General features: G+C 39.5%; 1 protein-coding gene across 6 annotated transcripts in view; it reads left to right on the top strand.

The window, feature by feature from the left end:
- The window catches only part of PCMTD1 (protein-L-isoaspartate (D-aspartate) O-methyltransferase domain containing 1), a 67,881-nt gene that overhangs the window by 40,854 nt on the left and 6,311 nt on the right, over window positions 1-20,716 (top strand). For 3 of the 6 annotated variants that reach the window (XM_029923044.1, XM_029923045.1, XM_029923047.1), the window contains exons 3-5: window positions 2,264-2,366; window positions 13,654-13,825; window positions 15,887-16,010. In XM_029923044.1, the coding sequence (XP_029778904.1) occupies window positions 2,264-2,366; window positions 13,654-13,825; window positions 15,887-16,010 (399 nt within the window). Of the gene's footprint in view, window positions 1-2,263; window positions 2,367-7,938; window positions 8,131-13,653; window positions 13,826-15,886; window positions 16,011-16,277; window positions 16,446-20,716 lie in introns of those variants that run through there. The other 3 variants (XM_029923049.1, XM_029923048.1, XM_029923050.1) reach the window with 3 other exon arrangements.

The raw sequence follows: 20,716 nt of genomic DNA, 5'->3' as shown, positions 1-20,716 counted from the left end.
TCTTAAGAAATTTCCTAAATGAACTTTTACCTTATTTCCAAAAGTCACCAGTTTGGTTTTAGACAATAAGCAGAAAGCAAGGAAAGGAAAAGACTTTGAGGTGATGAGCCACCATTGTAGTAGTTCTTTGAAATAGAACTCAAGGTCAGACTCTCTCTCTTCAGAGTGTGCAATACTGAATAGAAGCCTTGATTTCCAGATTCTTTGCTTGACACCTTTATTATATGGGCTTATGCATTTGGTCTTACAGGAAACTTGAGATTCTAGCAATATTGATGTTTTTCATTGATTTCTTAGCAATGTAGTGCTAGCTTTGTTCACATAAGAATAGTTGAGAGATTATTGAATGCTGAGAATGAACTGAGGGTTGAGGGGGAAGGGGGAGGGGGGAAAAGAGGTGGTGGTGATGGTGGAGGGCACTTAAGGGGAAGAGCACTGGGTGTTGTATGGAAAACAATTTGACAATAAAATATTATGGAGAGAAAGAAAAAAAAAACAAAAACAAAAACAAACAAAAAGAATAGTTGATTAGTGTAACTAGATTCTTAATGGATAATGAAAATGGAAGTCTCTGTTTAACATTTAATGGATCACCTTAAAGGAGTAGAGCAAATTAATCTCATAGAACAGTATTTTCCTTATGCATAATATTGAGTAATTGTGATTTGAGTTTTTTTAATGAGGAAAACTTTATTCAGTGTTTCCTAACATTCTTTGTTTCCTTATGGAAATTCAAATTATTAAAGTATTCAGATTTAATATAAGTTAAAAAGAGATGTTGTCCCCATGTGTTCTCTGAGTGTTTTTGCCGCTTCTATTTTTGAAAACAGGTCATTTTTGTTTAGTTTATGGTAATAATCAGGAGTTACAAGAGGTCTTACATGATATCAGCTACGATGTTCCAGTTTTCGCACGAAGACCCAGCTGGTCGACTGTATGGAGACAAAAACTAAACATTTAAGATTGCATCAGTCAGCATAATTTACTTTAAAAGTATAAAAACGTTGCAAAGGGAGTTAATTCCTCCCATTGTGTTTTGATGTATCAAGTACTTTTTTATTTAACCGTATCTGAATATATTTTTCAAGTAGAACAATTTTTTTAAATAGTAATCCAACGGAAGATGATAAAAATATAGTAGGTTAAAGCATTATCTGATTTTGGCTTGAAGATAGTATCCAAACATTTTGGTTTAGTGTTTCTAGTTTAGGTAGTTTGTAGATCATAAACCATTTTTTCCCATGTGCCCGCTGAACATTCAAACATGATAACTGATGACTGATTCTTACTTAAAAGATCTTAGAGGTCAGTAGAATCCACTATGTATTGTATTTTAATGACATTCAGTAGGGGGGTATAGCCAGTTAATTAGTTCCTAAGATACAAGATACAGAAAATAAGTATATATATGATGGGAAAAATGAATACATGTATTTTTTCCTAGGAGACCAATTTCAAAATAGAAATACAATGAAAGTATAGAGTAGAAAACACTGTTTGGCTCAGTTTTGGAAGCTCAAAAGCAGCTAGCCTACCTGGATGAGATTGTCGGTTCCTTTCGTGTGCATCACCGGGCAGGCAGAAAGCACAGTATGTTTAGGAAATGTGGGCCCTACTGGTCATGTTCTCAGTGAGTGTACCAGGGGCCACCCCGGGACCATCTCCTGGGGCTCAGAAAGCTCTCCTTTTCTTCATTCCTGGAAAGCCATCATCCATGGTGATGGGTAAAAAGAAACGCTAAGTGCAGTATGAAATACTAGAACAGGAGAGTAAAATTGGCCCCGTGGTCCCGCTCTCTGATGGCCACATTCTGCTAGACATTGGGAGCTCTGGAAGGCGGAGGAACTTAGCATACAGTGGGGTGGTGTGAAACATAGGCAATAGCCACATTAGCCCATAGTTTCAGGCATTTTAGAATTCCCAAGTTTTTAGCGAATGATTAATGGTAAAGAACTTAAAACTTTGTATAGGAATATGGTTTTCTTTGTCAATACTGCCCTGACAGGTCCTGTCTTGAGAGAACTCTCTGTAACATACTCTGTTTTTCCTTTTTCTTTTTTAGTTAAAGCCATGTAAGTAGTTAGATTTTACTTTCAGCCTTTTAAATCTGGCTAGCAGATATTCCCATATTCAAGCCTTCTTTAATGCTTCTGTGGTAGATAAGTGAGCAGAAGTTAAAACAACTCTGTAAAGACGTATTATTAATATACACACACACATATATATATATTTTATAAAAATGCTGCTGCTGCTACAATTGCAGGTCCTTTTGGAATAAATCATGGGATTGAGCTCCATTCAGATGTGGTGGAATACGCCAAGGAAAAATTGGAGAGCTTCATCAAAAATAGTGATAGCTTTGATAAGTAAGTACTCACATGTATAGTTTTGGTTTGAAAGCAGTTGATAAGTAGATGTATAAGACATGTCTGTTCCTCAGTTCTGTTAATTCATTGATCCTGAATTGCGCAGTGTGCTATGGAATGAAAAGTTATAAGAATTATTCTACGCTCTAATTTTTGCTCTGTGTAACTCTATAGCGAATGATAAATAAACGTAAAGTAACTTTTATAATCGTATATCACTATCACTGCATCCGTGATAGGAGTGGTAGTAGGTAACGTTCCACCCCTTCAAAGACAAGTGCCTTTTCTGAAAATACAACGTAAACATGCCTGGCTTAGGAAGCGCTGCTCTGGAATTGGTCCTTTACCCGTGGAGCGACGATTAATAATTCTGCCCTCTTGAACGTAAGGGTGATGATCGCTGTTAGTGTGCAAAGGACTTCTTAAAAACCCTCAGTTACCGTGTAATATAACCAGAGTTCATTATCATAGAGCCATATTGACGTATTTTGTGATACGATTATGTTAGAGCAATTTCTTTGTAAAACATTGTGTTGAACTCATACTTTCCCTTAGAACAAATATCGGGCAGACTTTGGTCCCTAGCCTGGCTGGGCAGGCTTCTCTGTGTGCACTGTTCCTAAAATTCAGCCAGGATAGTCCTCTGGGGCCAAGGCGTCTTATGCTGAGCCCCCAAACTCTGCAAAATGATAGAACATTTGAGGGCATTTATATCTTCCAACTGGTCGTGTTTTCAAAGAAAGTCTTAAGCTTATTAGGACACTAGCTTAGAATCCAGTCACCTTCTGTATCAAAGTTTTAGTACAAAACCAGAATTCTAACTCAGCTTGTTGGGAGTGGGCCCTCCTCACTCTTCTCTAGGCCCTGGCCGTGACCATGGAGGTGACACACTTGGGGGTCTGAGTCAGAGCTGAGGGCTTCATTCTGAGAGGTTTGCCCTTGGGACAAGCCACGAAGGAAGCAGAGAGAGCCCTGCGACTGTCTGCTGGGGTGTATTTTCCTTTCTCCTCCGCTGCTTCGCCCTCTTCTCCCTCCCCCCACTCCCCTTGCCTTTGCCAGTGTGGGTCTGTCCTCTGGCAAGTGACACTTGATTGGTTGGCAGAGAGGAAACTCATCTTCTGCTGCAGAAGTTCCTTGTTTCTGGGGAAGGGGAGGCCTCTGTCTCCGCAGGGCTGTAACTGGGTTACGAAAGACCTCAGGCGGGCAGGCTGGAGAGAAGTGGAACATGTTTGGGTTTATGTTGTTCTAGAATTATTTAGTGTATTTGAACAAGCCATCTGCATTTTCGGCATCAGTTTGTGGAGCTCCATCCTTTATCTTATTTATGCTGGACTTTAGAAATAATTAAAACTTAATTCACATTTGAATCCTTTTTTAAGTGCTTACTGTGTTGGTTCATATTCTATTTCCAAGAAAAACATTGTTTGATGGAAAAAAAGTAGTTTTTAGCCTAAGTTATTTTATAAGAAATTGGGATTCAATTTTACCATCCTTTTGGGTCTTAACATTTGTCTGTCTGATGATTTATAACATGTTAAATGCTTAAGATGTAGACAGGAATATTTTTTTTTATATTGTTGACTAGGACTGTAGAATTTTGTTGAATTTATTCCTATTTTATGTGTTTTGATGTTGAAACAGTGTACACCTAGCACCTTTTGAATACATGTGAACTTGGAAAATACAAAAGCACTATTAGTAAAAGCTAGTGTTTAAGGCCTATCATGAGTCTAGTATCACTAGATAGTAATACATTTCCGACAGAACACGCACAAGGGTGAGCCTTGAGTCACTGAAGCATCTCTATGCAGGTATCTACGGACCTCAAGTTCAGTGCTGACAAGTTTCATGGTCCTGGGAAACAATAAATTAGGTCATCATTTAAAGCATTTTTATGTTGATGTAATTTAAGTATCAAATAATCCATAACAGAAAAGTTTGAAGACTATATATTTAAGTGTCTCAACTAAAAAATTTTTTCTAAAATTGTTTTCATATAAATGATTAAATTTCCTTGTATTTCTTGAATTTGTTGTTACTCTGATACAGATTTGTTATTCATAAAATGATGAATTCTAAAATACGGTGATAGGACTCCTAAAGGTTCATCATTTTTAATAGTCTTATTGTTTTAGTTAAAACAGTCAGACTTTATAGTTGTTTTTGAAGTGTTGCAACTAAAACAGAAACGTACATTAATAAACTAGGCTAAAAGAATTAGTTCTGGAAATACTATGTACTTTGGTTTTCTGATAGTGTTCTGAAGTATTCCTTAAATATTTCAGATGATGAAAACATCTTGCATCCAAAGAGCACTAGCTACCCGGAAAATGTTTCCATTTGTGTAAAGCAGTGCGTGGTTGGGATCTGAGTGATCAAAGTCAGTGAGGTCTCATTGGCCCCTTTTTGGGTTCTAATTTTCATATTACTGGTTTTGGTGACAGGTTATAAAGATACAGTAGTTTTCTTTCTGTCTTGTGTTTTGATGATTTCTTTGCAATTTTTTTTGATGTTTGTGGATGATATTTCTATTCATATTAAATTTTTTGAATGTGAAAAAGCTGCTGTGCAGGCAGCTTCATTATATTTAATTGTACGCAGGTCATCAAAATACATGTTTTAATTAGTACGATAGAAAGTAACTCTGGAAAATTAATTGCTCTTTATGTATTCCTTAGTACCAGATTATTCTTGATTATGTGTAACACAGAATAGGTAGCTAAAATTTTACTTATCTTACTGGTTTGGATCTTTTTTTGTTTTTTTTTTTTTGCACAGGGAGGATGGTTGGGTCTTTTTTAATCCGTTCCGTTTTCAAAAGTATTATATCATTTATTATTTAAACTGCATTTAAAAATTTTCTTACATACATAATGAACTTCAGTAGAGGTGGGGAAAAAAAAATCCATAAACTACTCAACCTTAAAATATATCATGTTATGTGACCTTTTAAAAAATAAATGTGTGTTTTTGTGTGTGCTTTCTAAAGCAAGCTTGGTTCCTGAGTCTTGAAAGTAGTATTTCTTTTAGAAGAAAGTATCTTTATTATAATGTATTTATTTTAAAACTTGCTTTCCATGCCTTACTCCTATATCAGCAAACAAAATAATTTGGAGAGGCTGTTCTGAAGTCACTGTATTTGGAGATGGGCGCGAGGAGGGAGCTCTCGTGTGTGGTTTGTCCCTTTGTCCTACTTATGATGTTTTTAGATTCACCTAAATTCCCTTATAAACATGACGTTTGATTTCTTTTGGCATACTTTCTGGTGAAGGACCAAATAGTAACTACTTTGGGCTTCCTGGTCTAAGGGGTCCCTTGGCAATGCTCAACCATGCAGTAATGCAGCCTGAGACACTCCAAAAGGGAGTTCTGGGGACACTGGATTGACAAAAAACAAGCCCCCGGGTGGACCTGGCCTGTTTGCTGACCTTTGTTCAATCTTCATGCATACTCTTCTGATCTAGACAAGTCTTTGGTCCTCGGTTTTAAAGGCCCTTAGGTGTCTGGTTTTCAAGAGGGCGAAGTTTGGAGGAGGTCAAGTTATAATCAGTATTTTTGCTTGAAAAGTAAGCAAAATAATCTCTCCAGTTTGTAGTTACTTGGAAGAATCCTTCAGTTAAAGTAGCCTGAATTGTAAACCTTTATGTTGTAAATGCTCTGCAAATGAGTTGGTAATTGGTGCAGCATTTATTTATAGCAGTATTTATGTGTTTATCTGTGTGTGTGTGCATGCAGTTGACTCAGCTCCCTGGAAGGCATGTTTGGAACGTGTCATTCCCTAGTAACAGATCAGTCGATCCTATGTCGCTCCCTCTCAAGATTACCTTAGCTAAATTTGGGAATACTATAGCATCAGTAGTCAAATGAGCGTAGCGTCTGATTTATTTGAAGATTTTTATTCTGTTTGAACAGAGGAGAGTTGTTTCTATCTAGTTACATAAATGAGTCATGCTATGAGTACTGAAAACAATAATGAGATAATAAAAAATAATAGCACCTGATATGTGCTGTCCGTTCGGTAAGTGCCATGTACATTCTAAGTGCCTAATCCACACAGTCCTAGAAGCCATCTTGGTGTCCACATGACCCAAGTGGGAAAACTGAAGAATAGACAGGCTGCGACCTCAGCTAAGCCCGTCTTTTTTTAGTTCTGAATTAGCTCTGATAACGTAAACACTGATTTATTCCAGTATTTCTTCCAGTAGTAAGCCACCCATGAATTACAGTCGAGCAGTTTAGCCCCGGATGAAAAAGCCAAAGCAGCACTTATATTTTCATCATCTGTTTTCCTATGATTAGAATTATGGAGTGCTGTTAACACGGCAAAATGCACGATAGTATTTTTATTATAAAGCATGCTTAACCTGTTCGTTAATGAAACACCTGCGGTGTGAGTTACTTTTTGTGGGGGGAGAGATGAGTGAGAGAGGCAATGCAGTGGAGTGTACGTTTTAGTTAAATCCGGATAGTGTCGTCTTTTGTGTTTTAAAGATTTATTTGATTTATGGCAATGTCTAGTGGCCTCATTTTATTTTTAATTCTAGGTTTATGTTTCATGTGCTTTGATTTGCCTTGGAAAAATGCTTCTGTATCCTGTCCACTTTATCACTAGAATAGTCCTGCGTCATCTTTAAGAGAATTATGGCATACTTGAAGTAATTTTTTATCTGTAAATATATATTCAACATTATTTCACAATATTTCTCAGATGTTTGAATATTTTGATACATTAATGTTCAGATGGTAGTTTTATAACAATTACTACAGGTTGTAAACTGTTTTTAATCATGACAAACATCAAATGGTGGTAACAGAAGTACTTGAAAATAGTCATCAAGACTATATATCAGTTATATATTTTTAACATCAGTGAGGACCAGCATGGGGGAACGCTGGATGGCTTCAAACGCATTGTTAGGAGAAGAAATTTTTGTTGAAATACTTGAAGGCTCACTTTATGTGATGTACCTGTCACGCTTCCTGTAAAGTGTTTAGAGATTGGTTTTGATCCTATCGATTTCCCTAAAGCTTTCAATGAGAAAACACTGTATTTATGTACTCCTAACACTTTGCTTTAAATAATGCTTGAAATTATTCTGAGATGAGATTGATGCAGTTGGAAGGGATAACACTTGAAAAGGTAAAGTCTTTGCTTTTTAAATTTTACATTATTCAGTAGCTTAATTATTGATTGTAAGAATTTTTGAGTGGTATAACTGCATTTGGAGAGCAAGAGATAATACTTCCCTGGACTTTTCTTCCCAGTGGAAAATTCTGAAGTTTTATCTTGTTTTAACGAAATAGTCATAGATCTTAAGACCCAAAATGTGTATTTTACCAAAGTGTTTAAAGAAAAAGAGGTTTCTGTGATTCATTTGGCAGGTTGATTTGGATGAGGTCTGAGAACAAGGTAGGATTCTCTCCTATGACCATGCAGTCCTTTATTCCGTTGGAATAATTGTCTAGACTTTCAATGACAGCATCCTGTGGCACATGATAAACTAGGTGTACAAACTGTCAGCCCCCGCTTCCACAGTGTATTGAAGGGGAATGTTGTTTTTTCTACTCTCAGTCAGCTCCTAGAACCTAGACTATCCGTCTAAGAGGCAAGCAGCAGGGCAAGGCTAGGTCACCCTGATCTCCTAGCAGCTTATCAAAAGAATTATGTGGGCAAGTTGGCAAGGTCCCTGCTGTGAAGGAAATCACCTGTCCGTCTCCGATGAAGATATTTCGACACGCACCTATAAAGAAAACCACTGCCAAGGTAAGTGATGAGCATCCCAGCGTTATTTTGGGCAAGTGTACGTGTCGTAAGCCACGATACTGTGCTCCCCGTTTTCCCACGTGATTTCCAGGGCACGTTTTAGGAAGGGCGTGCCAAGTACACTAACCTCTCCGCATAAGAAAGTCTCAAAATAGTTACTACATTTTCAGACTTAAACCAGCAAATGATCATAAGTCTAAAGTGAATAAATTTGTTGTTCTTATGCTCATTTCAGAACTGTTTATTTTGTACACAGATAAGTTGTTAGGTGTAATTAGGTGTGATTTAGGGGTGTGAGTCATCTCCATATGGGAAATACTGTTTTGGAAGTTTTCTTCAAAGAATAAAAATGATTGCTACTTTTCACTTTACTAACAGACATAAAATTTTAATGAACTTTCTTAAATTAAGAATAAAAATTAGAGCAAAGCACACGTGAGCCATACTAAATAATAACCACGAAGGAAATGCCATTGTGGCTCACCTCCCAACTCTCCCCCGCCCCCCCCTCCCCACCCCCGGCCAGGTTTCGTATAGTTTTCGATTGATGTGAAAGAATGGAATTTAGATTTTCCTTTTCACTAATTTTCACCTAGATTTTATGTATAGATCTATAAATAGTGTAGTACTATTTTGTAATAAACTGAAAACTTCTGGTTAGTTTATTGCTGAAGTCTTTCAGATTATACACAAACTGTATTTGTGGATTAAAACACATCCTTTGCCTCTATAGAAGTTTGTGGAAACTTAGGTGAGATGCAGCTTTCAGAAGACAGTGAAAGCCCACGGGAGAAAGGGTTCTCTTTATTTTCTGGTCTGCACTGGAAGACCGAATGGGAGTTGTCACTTACTCTGATGACACAGTAGCTACCATGCACGTCTCCAGTCAGTCGTCTCGCTCTCTGTAAATACTGACCCTGGCGGGGGCACATCCATAAACAGTGGCCTACACATGTTGTTAGCCGTGGAATTGGTGTCAGTTTATTTACGTGAAATGCAGTTATAAAAATAAGCCACAGTTTTACTGTTAGAATACAGAATGTCGGAGGTCCTCCAGTATGTACCTGGTTAGAAAGACTAAATAGGTACCTACTTAGAGTGAAGCTCATCTATAAGTCCTTTATTCAGAAAGATGGTCCATTACCTACTTTTTTTTTTTTAAGATACAATGTATAAACTAATAGGCATTTTGAGAATTGTTTTATGTTCTTTACTAATGTGAAGGATTACTGGTAGAAAAGGTTAAGCCATAGTTCTAATTAAGAGTCTCTAGATGGGACACCATTTCTGGCAGATACTTTTCCTTAATAACCACTAGATTGATAGTGTTATAATTTTTTGGTAATGGGTTTAGCATATGAATTTTATAAAAAAAAATTTTTTTTAATGTTTATTTTTTGAGAGAGAGGGAGTGAGAGTAGAGGAGGGACAGAGAGAGGGAGACACAGAAACCAGAGCGGGCTCCAGGCTCTGAGCTGTCAGCATGGAGCCCAACGTGGGGCTCAGACTCACAAACCGTGAGACCACGACCTGAGCCGAAGTCAGACGCTTACCCAACTCCGCCACCCAGGTGCCCCTGCCATGTGAATTTTCTGTGTTCTAGTGCCAACATTTGAAGACATTACAGTGTTCTCAGTTTTAGCTATGTTCTTGAAATTTTACTATGTTGTATCTAGAAATAGTTCAGTCCTTTTGGAACATTCAAGTTCAATTAAACTTTCAGATTTGAGTATTCTGTTAAGGTAAATTAATCTAGGTTAAATGAAAGTGTAAAGATCTCATATATTTGTTGGAAATATATTCCATTTGCATTAGTACAAATTTGTAGGTCTGGAGATCTGATTTTCATTACAGTGCTCCATTGTATTTCTCCCTAAGCGAAAGCAAGCACACAGACTTGTTCTGATATGCATTATAGGGGGAAAGCATTAAGTCATTTTCCTGAATTTACTGGTGGCTTATTTAAGATCTTTGGAGAGGCCCAAAAAAATACGTTTCAGTTATAGGATAGTTGATTTATTCATTAAAGATGAGGGTTTTTAAAAAATTATTTGAATTTTGCCTTTCTGTGGCATTTTGAGAAAAACTGTCTTCTGTAGCATGAAGCCATAGCTTTCATCGTGACCAATTTAGTAAAACAAGAGCCGCTGATCTGAAGAGTCATAGGCACATATTTTTCTCTCTCTGGACAAGTTTCTTTTCTAGTCCTGAGATTTTTTGGTTCATATTCAAAGTTGTTAGGTGGAAAAGTTGACAAAACATTTAGGGTTTTTGTATAGTTCTCTTAGTAAATGTATTTTGAGGACTGTAATAGGTCATGGAAACACATTTAAAATTCAGAAGAAATATTCCCAGAAATAGGGAATCCCAGGAGAATGTTTCAAAGGGCAGACTATCTTAAGGAGAGAGTATTTGAAGCCCCTGGTTGCAGATCATAAGTAGAAAGGTATTTGTTTAGTGTCATCAGTTCATGTGGCTGTTGAAATACACCCCTATACACGTAAATAAAAGAAATATTGAGCTATTTTACATTTATTTTGGACTATGTCTTTGAGGTCCCATGCAAATTTTGTCCTCACCCTACAGCTCAGTTTGGACTAGCTGCATTTTAAAGGCTCAGCATCCACATGCGTCTGGTGACAACCGTCTTGGCTACCTTGTGGCTTTAGACTGTCCTGTCTCATCTTGCTGTGTCTCAGGGAGCATTTCTCCGATTCCCTAGGTCTGTCCATTTCCTTTCACCCTTAGTTTTATGGAATCATTTTCCTTTCCTTTAGAGCGTTGATTATCATAGCTGTAAATCTGTATTAGTGAGATTCTTTGATTCTTGTCTTTTCCACTAGATTTAGGCATGAGTGTTTCCCAAACTATTTCCAATCTTTACACACAACAGGGGCTCAATAAATAATATTTCACTTAATGAATTGTGCTTATTGGTAGTATAAAGAAATTAGGCCAGAATCACACATTTGATTTTAGAATCAGGCACTAAATTATTTCTAATTAATTTTGCTGTGATGAGGACGTATAAACTATCACTAATCTGAGAAGTGGTCTTAATTGTAAGTTGTTTACTTATAATGGTGTTGTCCTAAGTAGTAGTTCTGTAAGCTATCATGTATTTATAATAAGTAGGAAGCTTTTTAAACTGTAAGCATATTTTTGAGTTAATTTAATAGACTTGATAAAAGAGGTTTAATAATTTAATTTTAAAAATATAAATTTCCTAAAAATAAGACTGGCTTAAATTACCATAAATAAGATGAATTTTTATAAGAATAAAGATTTCTAGATGAGACTTCATTGAAAAAGTCGAGCCTTTTCTTGTTAAAGAAATGCTTAGTGTCAGTTTGGTAGAATGATTAAACCACATGATCCACAGTATCTTATACTTAAGAGTAAAGAAATTATACTTTGGCCATATTTTAGGCAACCATAGGTCCTACCATAATCTTGAGTTTAAAAGGAACTTAAGCATGGCCCTAAGCTAGGTAAGTTTAGCCTTTTGTGTCTACTATGCTAATGGGAAGAATGGCATACTGGTAAAGTGGAGTTGGGTAAGGTTTTATTACTAAAACTAATATTTGAACTGTAGCTTGAAGGGACAGTAGGCTTTTATCAAGGGAAGAAGAGAAGGAAGGATATTTCAGTCAAAGGAACAGCACGTACACAGATACAGGATTTCCAAACACTTTGTACGAGTTCCTCGAAGCAACTAGAAGCAAACACAGCTGACCCTTGAACAACATGGGTTTAAACTGCAGGATGGCTGAAATGCGGATTGTGGTACGGTACTAGACATGTGTTTTCCTTATTTTCGTAATATTTTCTTGTCTCTAGCTTACTTTATCATAAGAATACAGTATGAGATACATGTAACATACAAAATGTTAGCCATCTGCTGATGTTGTCATCGCGAGGCCTGTGGTCAACAGAAATTTGTTAGTAGTTAAGTTTTGGGGGAGTCATTGAGTTCTACTCGGATGCTTGACAGAAGGGAGGGAGTCAGCACCTCTAGCCTCTGCCTTGTTCAAGGGTCAGCTGTAATTCAGTTTGGCTACAACGTAGTATTGGGGGGGGGGGCGGGGGGAGAGCAGAGGCGCACACCCAGGAAATGAATCTGGCAGGGCACTTGACGGCAGAGTCCTAACGAGCCCCATGTGACGCTCTCAGGAGCCTCACCCTATCCTCTGCCTTAGGGAGCAAATGATGGGAGAGGGAGAGACCTGGAAAGTGTGAGCTGCAGTTACAGTGAAAGAAGTAATGAGGCATGCACTACCCTAATGTGGGCGTAGGGAGAAGAGAAAGTACACCGATAACTCCTCCCACCCCAGCCCCTCTACCCTTCCCACCCCACCCCTAGCCCTCCACTAAGTAGACAGGAGACCGAAGATAGGGCATAATTCTGGTAAACTCTTCTTTAAATATTAGTGAATATAATGTATCTCTGTTTTTTAGTGTATTTTAATGAAGAGTTGTTATGTAATAACTCTATTAATTACCAAAGGACAGGATATGTTTTACAAAGTAGAAATGATTATGATTCAGTCATTGTCATTATTCACTGCATGCTGACACTTTTAACATGAATTATTCCACTCTTAAATAATAGCCTGATTTTTCCGTGTGGTCATATTAATGTTAATCAACTTAAAAGTAAAACGAGATTCACGAATTAGTTTTTTAAAAAATTATACGTCGTATTAGTGCATTGGGGTTTTAATTAATGTTCTATGTTAGAAACTATTTGGAGATTTGTTAAAACTTCAGGAATAAAGCAGGAGTCTAAATAGGATAGTTTATAAAAGCATAACTCTACCTACCATGAACCAACACTGTAACCAGGAGCAGGTGGCCTGGACAAAATGCCTTTGCTCTGGAACTGTGTCTCCCTCTGTTGCGTCGGGAGGTCACAGGGGCCAAAGCAGCAGTAGCATCTGACAACAGTCCTGTAACACAGCTCTGCTAAAATCTGTTAGGAAGGTCTCCCTAACCGTAGTGACTGCGGACGTATGTGGCCAGGACGTTGGTGTTCTTTCCTGACGGAGCTTTGCCGCTGGTAGCCACGGCAGGATGTCAGACAGGGATGGGGACCGCTCGGGGCTTTCCCTCTGCCGCGGGCCTGTCAGCTGTTTTATTTGGGGGGGGGGAGCAGTGGAAGGGGACCTTTTCCTCTTTGTGGGACCCTTGTGATTCTCCCCTTACTATGTACTCATGGGGCATCACAAGATTGGGATCATAAGGAGCTTTTACTCCTATTCATTTTTTAAGCCCTAAGTGAATTTTCAGTGTGGTTCCCGCCCCAAAATAGGTTAACATTTTAAAGACATGTGAATTATATCATGGGTAATAATATATTTGATCCGTTAAATTTCATAAACAGGATATTTAAATCAAATCTCATACTGAGATTTTATCCTTAATTTGGGTAACTTCACTCTTTCAAAGAACTGGATTGTGTTAAGTATTTTAGATCTAATCTTTTGTTTAAATGAATTAAAATCTGTTTGTGTCTTCATGCAGATTTGAGTTCTGTGAACCTGCATTTGTGGTTGGTAATTGCCTCCAGATAGCATCTGACAGTCATCAGTATGATCGAATTTACTGTGGAGCTGGTGTCCAGAAAGACCACGAAAACTACATGAAAATCTTACTGAAGGTTGGAGGCATTCTGGTCATGCCGATAGAGGACCAGGTAACGTGCAGCGTCCCTTGCTTAAACACAGTAGTTTAAGGTGGAAAGTGTTATGTGAGTGAAAAGTAGGTTGCAAGTTTTAAAGATCTTCATAGATCTAGCTATAAAAAAAAAACCCAAACAACAACAACAACAACAAACCTTGAGGCAGACTTTTAAAAAAAATTTTTTTTATGTTTTTATTTATTTTTGATACAGAGAGACAGAGCATGAGAGGGGGAGGGCCAGAGAGAGAAGGAGACACAGAACAGGAATCAGGCTCCAGGCTCTGAGCAGCACAGAGCCTGACGCGGGGCTCGAACCCATGAACGTGAGATCTGACCTGAGCCGAAGCCGGAGGCTTAACTGACTGAGCCCCCCAGGCGCCCCTGAAACAGACTCTTGAACCAAAGCAGATAAGGAAGAGATCCTTGTCCCAGGATTTGAAAAGATGTTTGCCTTTCACCAGAGCTTAGCCTGGGTGCTGCTTGCCAGGTTGCTTCCTGCCACAGGTCTGTGGACGTGCAGCTGCTCTGTTGACTGTGATGATCTCTACTAGCCACTCAGTTTCCAACATTCCTTAGTTCTTGGAAAACGTAATTTCCATTTGGGGCTCAGTCTGGACTGCTTCAATCCATTGAAGAAACAAGTAAATTTTTAGATCTTCCTTTAGGATGGCGTAGACTCATTTGAAAACATTTTTTCAGTTATTTGCCTGCCTCCTTTTTAGAATTATTAGGTATAATAAACGTATGAAATACTAATGTATTCAGAAAATGGGTGGGTCCTTCAAAAGGAAATGTCTTTAAAAATTTACAAGATGGGGAGCGCGTGGGTGGTTCAGTCGGGTAAGTGTCTGACTCAATTCAGCTGAGGTCTTGGCCTCATGGTTAGGAGATCGAGCCCCTTGGAGCCTGCTTGAGATTCCCTCCTTCTCCTTCCTCCTCCGCCCTGTCCTCCTGGGTCCCTGCTCGTGCTTGCTCATGTGTGATCTCTCTCTCTCAGAAAAAAATTTTTTTAATAAAAATACATGTCAGAAAAAATCTTTAATATTCATATTAGCCTTAATTTGAGATGTTTAAAATGCCTTGTGGTTTACACAGTAGAAAATAAATTCTGTAAGACAACTGGCACCTTGCCTCATCATTTTGGAGTTTACAGTCTTGGGGGTCCCTTAATATCACAGCATGCTATTTAACTCCATAGATTTCACCATTACTGTGCAGTGTGCTCTGTAGCAAATTGTTTGTCACTTATTAAAAAGACACACTATAAAGGCATTCATTTAAAAACATTCCTGGAAAAATATTGTTACTTGAATGCTTTCAGAGTTGAGGCTCCCAGATGAACAATCTTCTGTTTTCTGTTAAAAATATCTCTTCAGATATTTTTAAGATAGGGCTTCACATTAGCATTTTATTAAATGCTAAGTATATACTATTATCTTGATGTCAAATGGGCTTATTTTTATGATCAAAATTGAAGATATTAAGTCAACTTGATCAAGCCATATCATGAGCTAATTTAATTTTTCTTTCCAAGCACAGGGGATGGGTTTTTGCCAGGCAGGTAAAACTTCTATTGCTCTTGTGATTAATTACATTTATTTGTGAAATACTAAGTTGGGATTAGAATGAGAATCTGCGTTTTATTACCATCTTAGAGGACCATGAAATTGACTCACTGGTACAGTAATCAGAACATGGTTTTATTGATGCTTTATATGATGCTTTAACCAAACAACTGAACTTAGTGAGACATCTAATTTGGGGACCCCTGGCCCGTGTGGATTGGAGTAATATCCCTAGAGGCTATCAGACCCCAAATATAACATGATGAGTCCTTTGATCATATTTGAATATTTTATTCACATTGACTTATCTGTCTCGAGCTGCAAATATTTGTGATTTCTTCTGTATTATTTTATGGTAAGTATTTAAATGATAGTAATTTGGTTGCATTCAAATACAAGTGATTATATAGCAACCGTTGACAGTTATTCTATGAAAACAAAATTGCGACTGTAAGGTGATCACATTTCCGGGACTAAGCTATTCTGTTTCTTTGTTTTCCTCCAAATAGTTAACACAAATTATGCGAACTGGACAGAACACTTGGGAAAGTAAGAACATCCTTGCTGTTTCATTTGCTCCACTCGTACAGCCAAGTAAGAATGACAACGGCAAACCAGACTCCGTAGGACTCCGTAAGTAACTGTTGGTCTTCCCTCTTATGCTTAGGGTTTAGTGACTATACACTTATGGAAAAATTAAAGAAACAAGCACTTAAATGTTCAACAGATTTATTCAGCTTTTTTGTGGAAGTGAGTTAAAGCCCCTACCTTGCACCAGACACTGTTAGCTGCCTTCAGGGACATGTGAAAAGAAGGGGCAGGTCAAAGAAATCATGAATTTATTAATTACAGTTGTGACTTTTTAAATTAATATTAAATTTGTTGTCATTTTCTACACAGAAGGACGACAAATACAAAAGCCTTTATTTGAGCTGCTTGTTCCAAGACCAGAAATAAGTTTCAGGGTTGTTGAAGCTCGTTGGCTAGAGTGTAGAAGATAGATTTAACAGGACCTTTCATATACTCAAGGGGAACGTCAGCCTTGGGTGTGGATAGACATCTTTAAAGGTAGGAAAAAAATGGAAGGTGGTGGTAGAGAAAAAAAGGATGTAAAGTTTGGCCCTGAGCAGCTAGCTGGGTGGTGGCGCCATTTTATTGCCGTTGCAAGACTGGAAGTGTAATAGTTTGGAAATAGGTGTCGGAGGAGGAAGGGGTCTATGCTGGCCGGGTCCAAGTTTCCTGCTGGCACGCACGGGTCAGGTGGTCAGTGGTTGTGGACCTGCTGCAGGAGGTAGGTGTTAAGTTAAGATCCTCAACGGAAAACTAGCACTTGGGGAAGAGTGAGGAGAGAGAAGAGGTGTTTGTGTTGGAAACCAAGAAAGAAACAGTATTTCAAGAAGGAGGAAGTGATAAACTTACTGCAGTTGAAAGAAAGGAGATAAGAGTAGTATTAATTGGCTTGTGATAGATCACAGTTTTGGAAATTGGTAAGTAAAGTTCTTTACCAAAAATGAACTTTATTATGGTAGACCTCTTGCTTTTTAAATGAATTCATTTCAAAGGAACCTGGCTTTATGTTTAATTTTATTTTCAGCGTTTATTTTACCCTCTCTTGAGCCATGTGGTTTTTGTGGTCTGTTTTTCCCTCTCCCAAGTTCTTACCTGTGGGGAGATGGGTTTGGTGGTCAGGTAGCTAGGAATCGAACTGTCAGTTTTATCACCTACTGAAGCAGGTGGGGCATCTGGCTTGGGTCTGCACCCTGAAATCACATTCCCCACGCGGCCGCAGGCAGCCTGGCCAGCCTCCCGGCGGGAGTGAGTGGGGGAGGAGAAAGGGGAAGGCCCCACGTGGCCGCTTCCCACGCACAGACCACACAGAGCAGGGCTCCTGCCGTGGGGGGAGATGTGTGCTGCTGCGGAGTTCGGGCTCGGGGTGGTGAGTGGCTGGGGGGCCTCTTCCCTCGACCCCGGAGGGGACTTCCCAGCATTCCTCCGTCGTGGGAACTGCCATCTGAGAGACCTGGTGAGCGCCCTTTTCAGATTCAGGAGAGGCCTCAGTTCTGACACAGTGCTCTTATTTCAGTCTCCACTAGAAAGAAATCAGGCACTCGGTTCAAAACACAGTTTGAACCTTTCACAAATCGGAAGGTGTTAATCAGCCATTTTCCCCAAACATACTTGGTGCTGTTTTATGTTACTTAGAAAAATGAGTCAATCTACACGACAAAGCCACATAAAACCATGACACAAAAAACTTGCGTATATAGAGAACTAAAAATAAGAATGAATAAAAAGATTATCATAAAGATTCATTCTGTTAGTAAAGTTACTCTGCTTGAATGTTAAATTTAAACGTCCTTCCTGTCTGTTCAGAGACACGTGCTGGAGGTGCTCGGGGGACTGAGAGGGACTTCTTCCTAGCACCAGAACCAAGTGACTGTCACTTGTATTCACATACGTGATATGGTTATTTCAGAGTATCCTTTTTGGGAGACTGTACACACACCCTTGTATATAGAGGTGTATGTATATACTGTAATGTGTAGTAGACAATACCGTGTAATACGTACTATAATATAGGTAGACTATACCATACTAAAGTCATGGAATATTTCAGCTTGCTAAAAGCAGTAATAACAAAGTAAAATTATTTTTTCCCTCCTGTTTTCCAAATACTAGAATTACAGGTCATATTTGTGACCATTTTCCTTAACCTATCATAACAGGTTAGAGAGTCACAAAAAAGTAATGGAAAAATTCTGTGACACAGTCTGGTTTGGACAGTGGCCTAGCCACAAATATGTGTATCTGTAAAGATACATATGTCCTTATAGAGGTCCCTGTGGACTTCTGTGTGTCAGCCATTTAGGTGTTCCACTTTCTCGTGGGACTGTTGTCGTCCGAGACATTTCCTCATTATCTGACAGTGTCCCCAGTTTAGTGTCCTTCAGAGGAGTCTGGGTTGTAAATGTGGTTTTGCAGTAACATAGTTATGAGTGGCATGGATGATGATATGTTATAAATGGGCAGTTTTCCTTCTTTCCCATTTTACGGATGTCGATACAATATAGACCTAGGTAATTAGTAAGACTTCATTGGTTGGGTTGATGGACATAACTGTGAATGTAAAGTAGGTCGATATATTTGGTTGAAAGGGATAAATTGGGGGAAGAGCCTAAATTTAAAAAAAAATCCATCATACCTCTGAAATACTTTCAGGAGAAATGATCTATCCAAATTTGTCATCAGAATAGTGTGGGGAGGGTTTGGGAGGAGGAAATGTGAGTGTTGGGGTGGTAAGATTAGCTATAGGGTGACGGTCGGAGCTGAGTGGTACAGGGGGTTCGTTAAACTATTAAAACTCTTGTAAACATACTTGAAAGTGTCTACAATAAAAAGAAAAAAAATCATCAATAGCATAAACATGAGCCAGTGTTAAGCCCAAGTTTTCAGTATCGTCCCCCAAAACCAGAGACCGCCAGGGAGACCGAGTCACGCATGCAAAAGCAAAGGGCTTTATTTAGGCTCCCCGGGGCCTAAACCCGGGCTCACAGACTTCCCCAGCGCAGCGGATCCGTGCTGAGAGCCCGGAACAAAGGCGGGGCGGGGCCTTCATGGGTTTGGGAAGGGGGAGCTACAGGAAATTGTGACACAGGTACAGGGGTCCAGTCATTATCGCCTACCGTCATTGGCAGTAACTTTAACCATACACATCGTCCAGAGTGTTCGTTAATTTTGGCGGGACCCAACCACAACATTTAGAGCGTTAACCAATCACAGAGTGGACCCAGGACCCAGGACCCAGAACCCTCCTGTAGGGTGTAACTAGCCTTATGCAATCAGTGATTACCTATAGCTTCTATCTCTAGGCCCGCCCTTAGGAATGTTAAGGGTGTTAGCTGGCCTTTCCTGATTGGGTGTTACAAGGGTGGTCCCTCCTGCCTTGTGCAACGTGTGCCCTTCTATGGTCTAATGATTCTGAGAAACCGACACTTAGGCCTCCAAGGTCAGAGGGAAACTTGAAGCCTGTCCTGGAGTCAGTTTGGTTCAGACCTGCGCCCTTACACCAGGAATTACGATTTTGTAAAAAAACAAAAGCTTCACTATGAATAATGTTCACAGAATGAAAAAAGTTCTGAAGATACTACTTGTCAGTATTTAATAGGATGTTTGGAATATAACAAGTTTCCTCTTCTGTTAAAATTGCTGTTTAGAGAACATTATTTCATTAATTAAGCAGATTAAATTATGAAAGGATGTTAGCAAGAAAAGAGAACCAAAAAAATACACCTGCATATCTTTGGCCAAATATATTTTGTAGCTCTGAAGTTGCCTATATAAACAGTACTAAAATGTAGTTAGAAGTTTTCCTCCGGTTTATCACTACTTTTGATTGAACCCAGATCTTTCTTTCTTTGGGGTGGTATGCAGCATTCTAGAAGAGCTGCTCTCTGGGCGGGGTGGGCCCTCTAGAGGAAAAAGGAGAGAACTCTGTAACAACTTAAGAAAAGCTGTTTCCTGCACACACCACCCACTAAGTACTTCCGTATTCCGGATATGTGGGCTTTTCCACACCAAGCAATTCTGGAATTCTTTGTGGACACCAGCTAGGTGTCCTGTGATCTGACTCCCTTCTGACACTAACTTCTGTCTGCATAGACCCTGACGGTTAAAGGGCCTCTACCCACAAGGCTGCCTCCCCCTCCTCCACCTTGAGACCCCAGTCACACGTGCAGGTTTTCACCTGTGTTTCTGTCAGCCGGGCTGTAAATCAGAAACCCCCACGACCCGTTTCTGGGATTCAGGAATTTGTCGGAGTGTCCCACAGAACCCAGAAAACAGTTCACTTACTAGAGTGCTGGGTTTATCGGGAAAGGCCCCAGCCCAGAATCATCAGCCGGCCCGAGAGGATGCAGAGAGAGAGAGAGAGAGAGAGAGAGAGAGAGAGAGAGAGAGGGAGGGAGGGAGAGAATGTGTGTGTGTGTGTGTGTAGGGCACGCAGAGCTCCATGCCCCTCCCAGTGCCCTCGGGCACCTCCACGTGTAGTCAGCCCTGAAGCTCTCTGAACCCGCCCAGGTCAGGCTTTTTATGGAGGCTTGATTCACTCAGCCTCCAGCCCCTCCTGCCCTCCCGGAGAGCCGAGACTGAAAGTTCCAGGCCTCTGGCAAGCAGCCCTGCTGGCTCAGGGGCTTCCCGGGGTGCCTTAGTAGCGTGAACTCGAGGTGTGCTGGAGAGGAACCTGGCCTGCTCTGCTCACGTGGGCACTCTTACCCGTTTCCGGAGCTCAGTGTCAGGAACTGAAAGCCAAATGTAGATTTCTTGTTTAAAATCTCAAGGGG

The sequence above is a fragment of the Suricata suricatta genome, chromosome 15 (assembly GCF_006229205.1).
Source record: "Suricata suricatta isolate VVHF042 chromosome 15, meerkat_22Aug2017_6uvM2_HiC, whole genome shotgun sequence".
Taxonomy (NCBI): Eukaryota; Metazoa; Chordata; class Mammalia; order Carnivora; family Herpestidae; genus Suricata; species Suricata suricatta.
The sequence above is the reverse complement of the archived record's forward strand: the minus strand, read 5'-3'. Positions and strand labels throughout refer to the sequence as shown.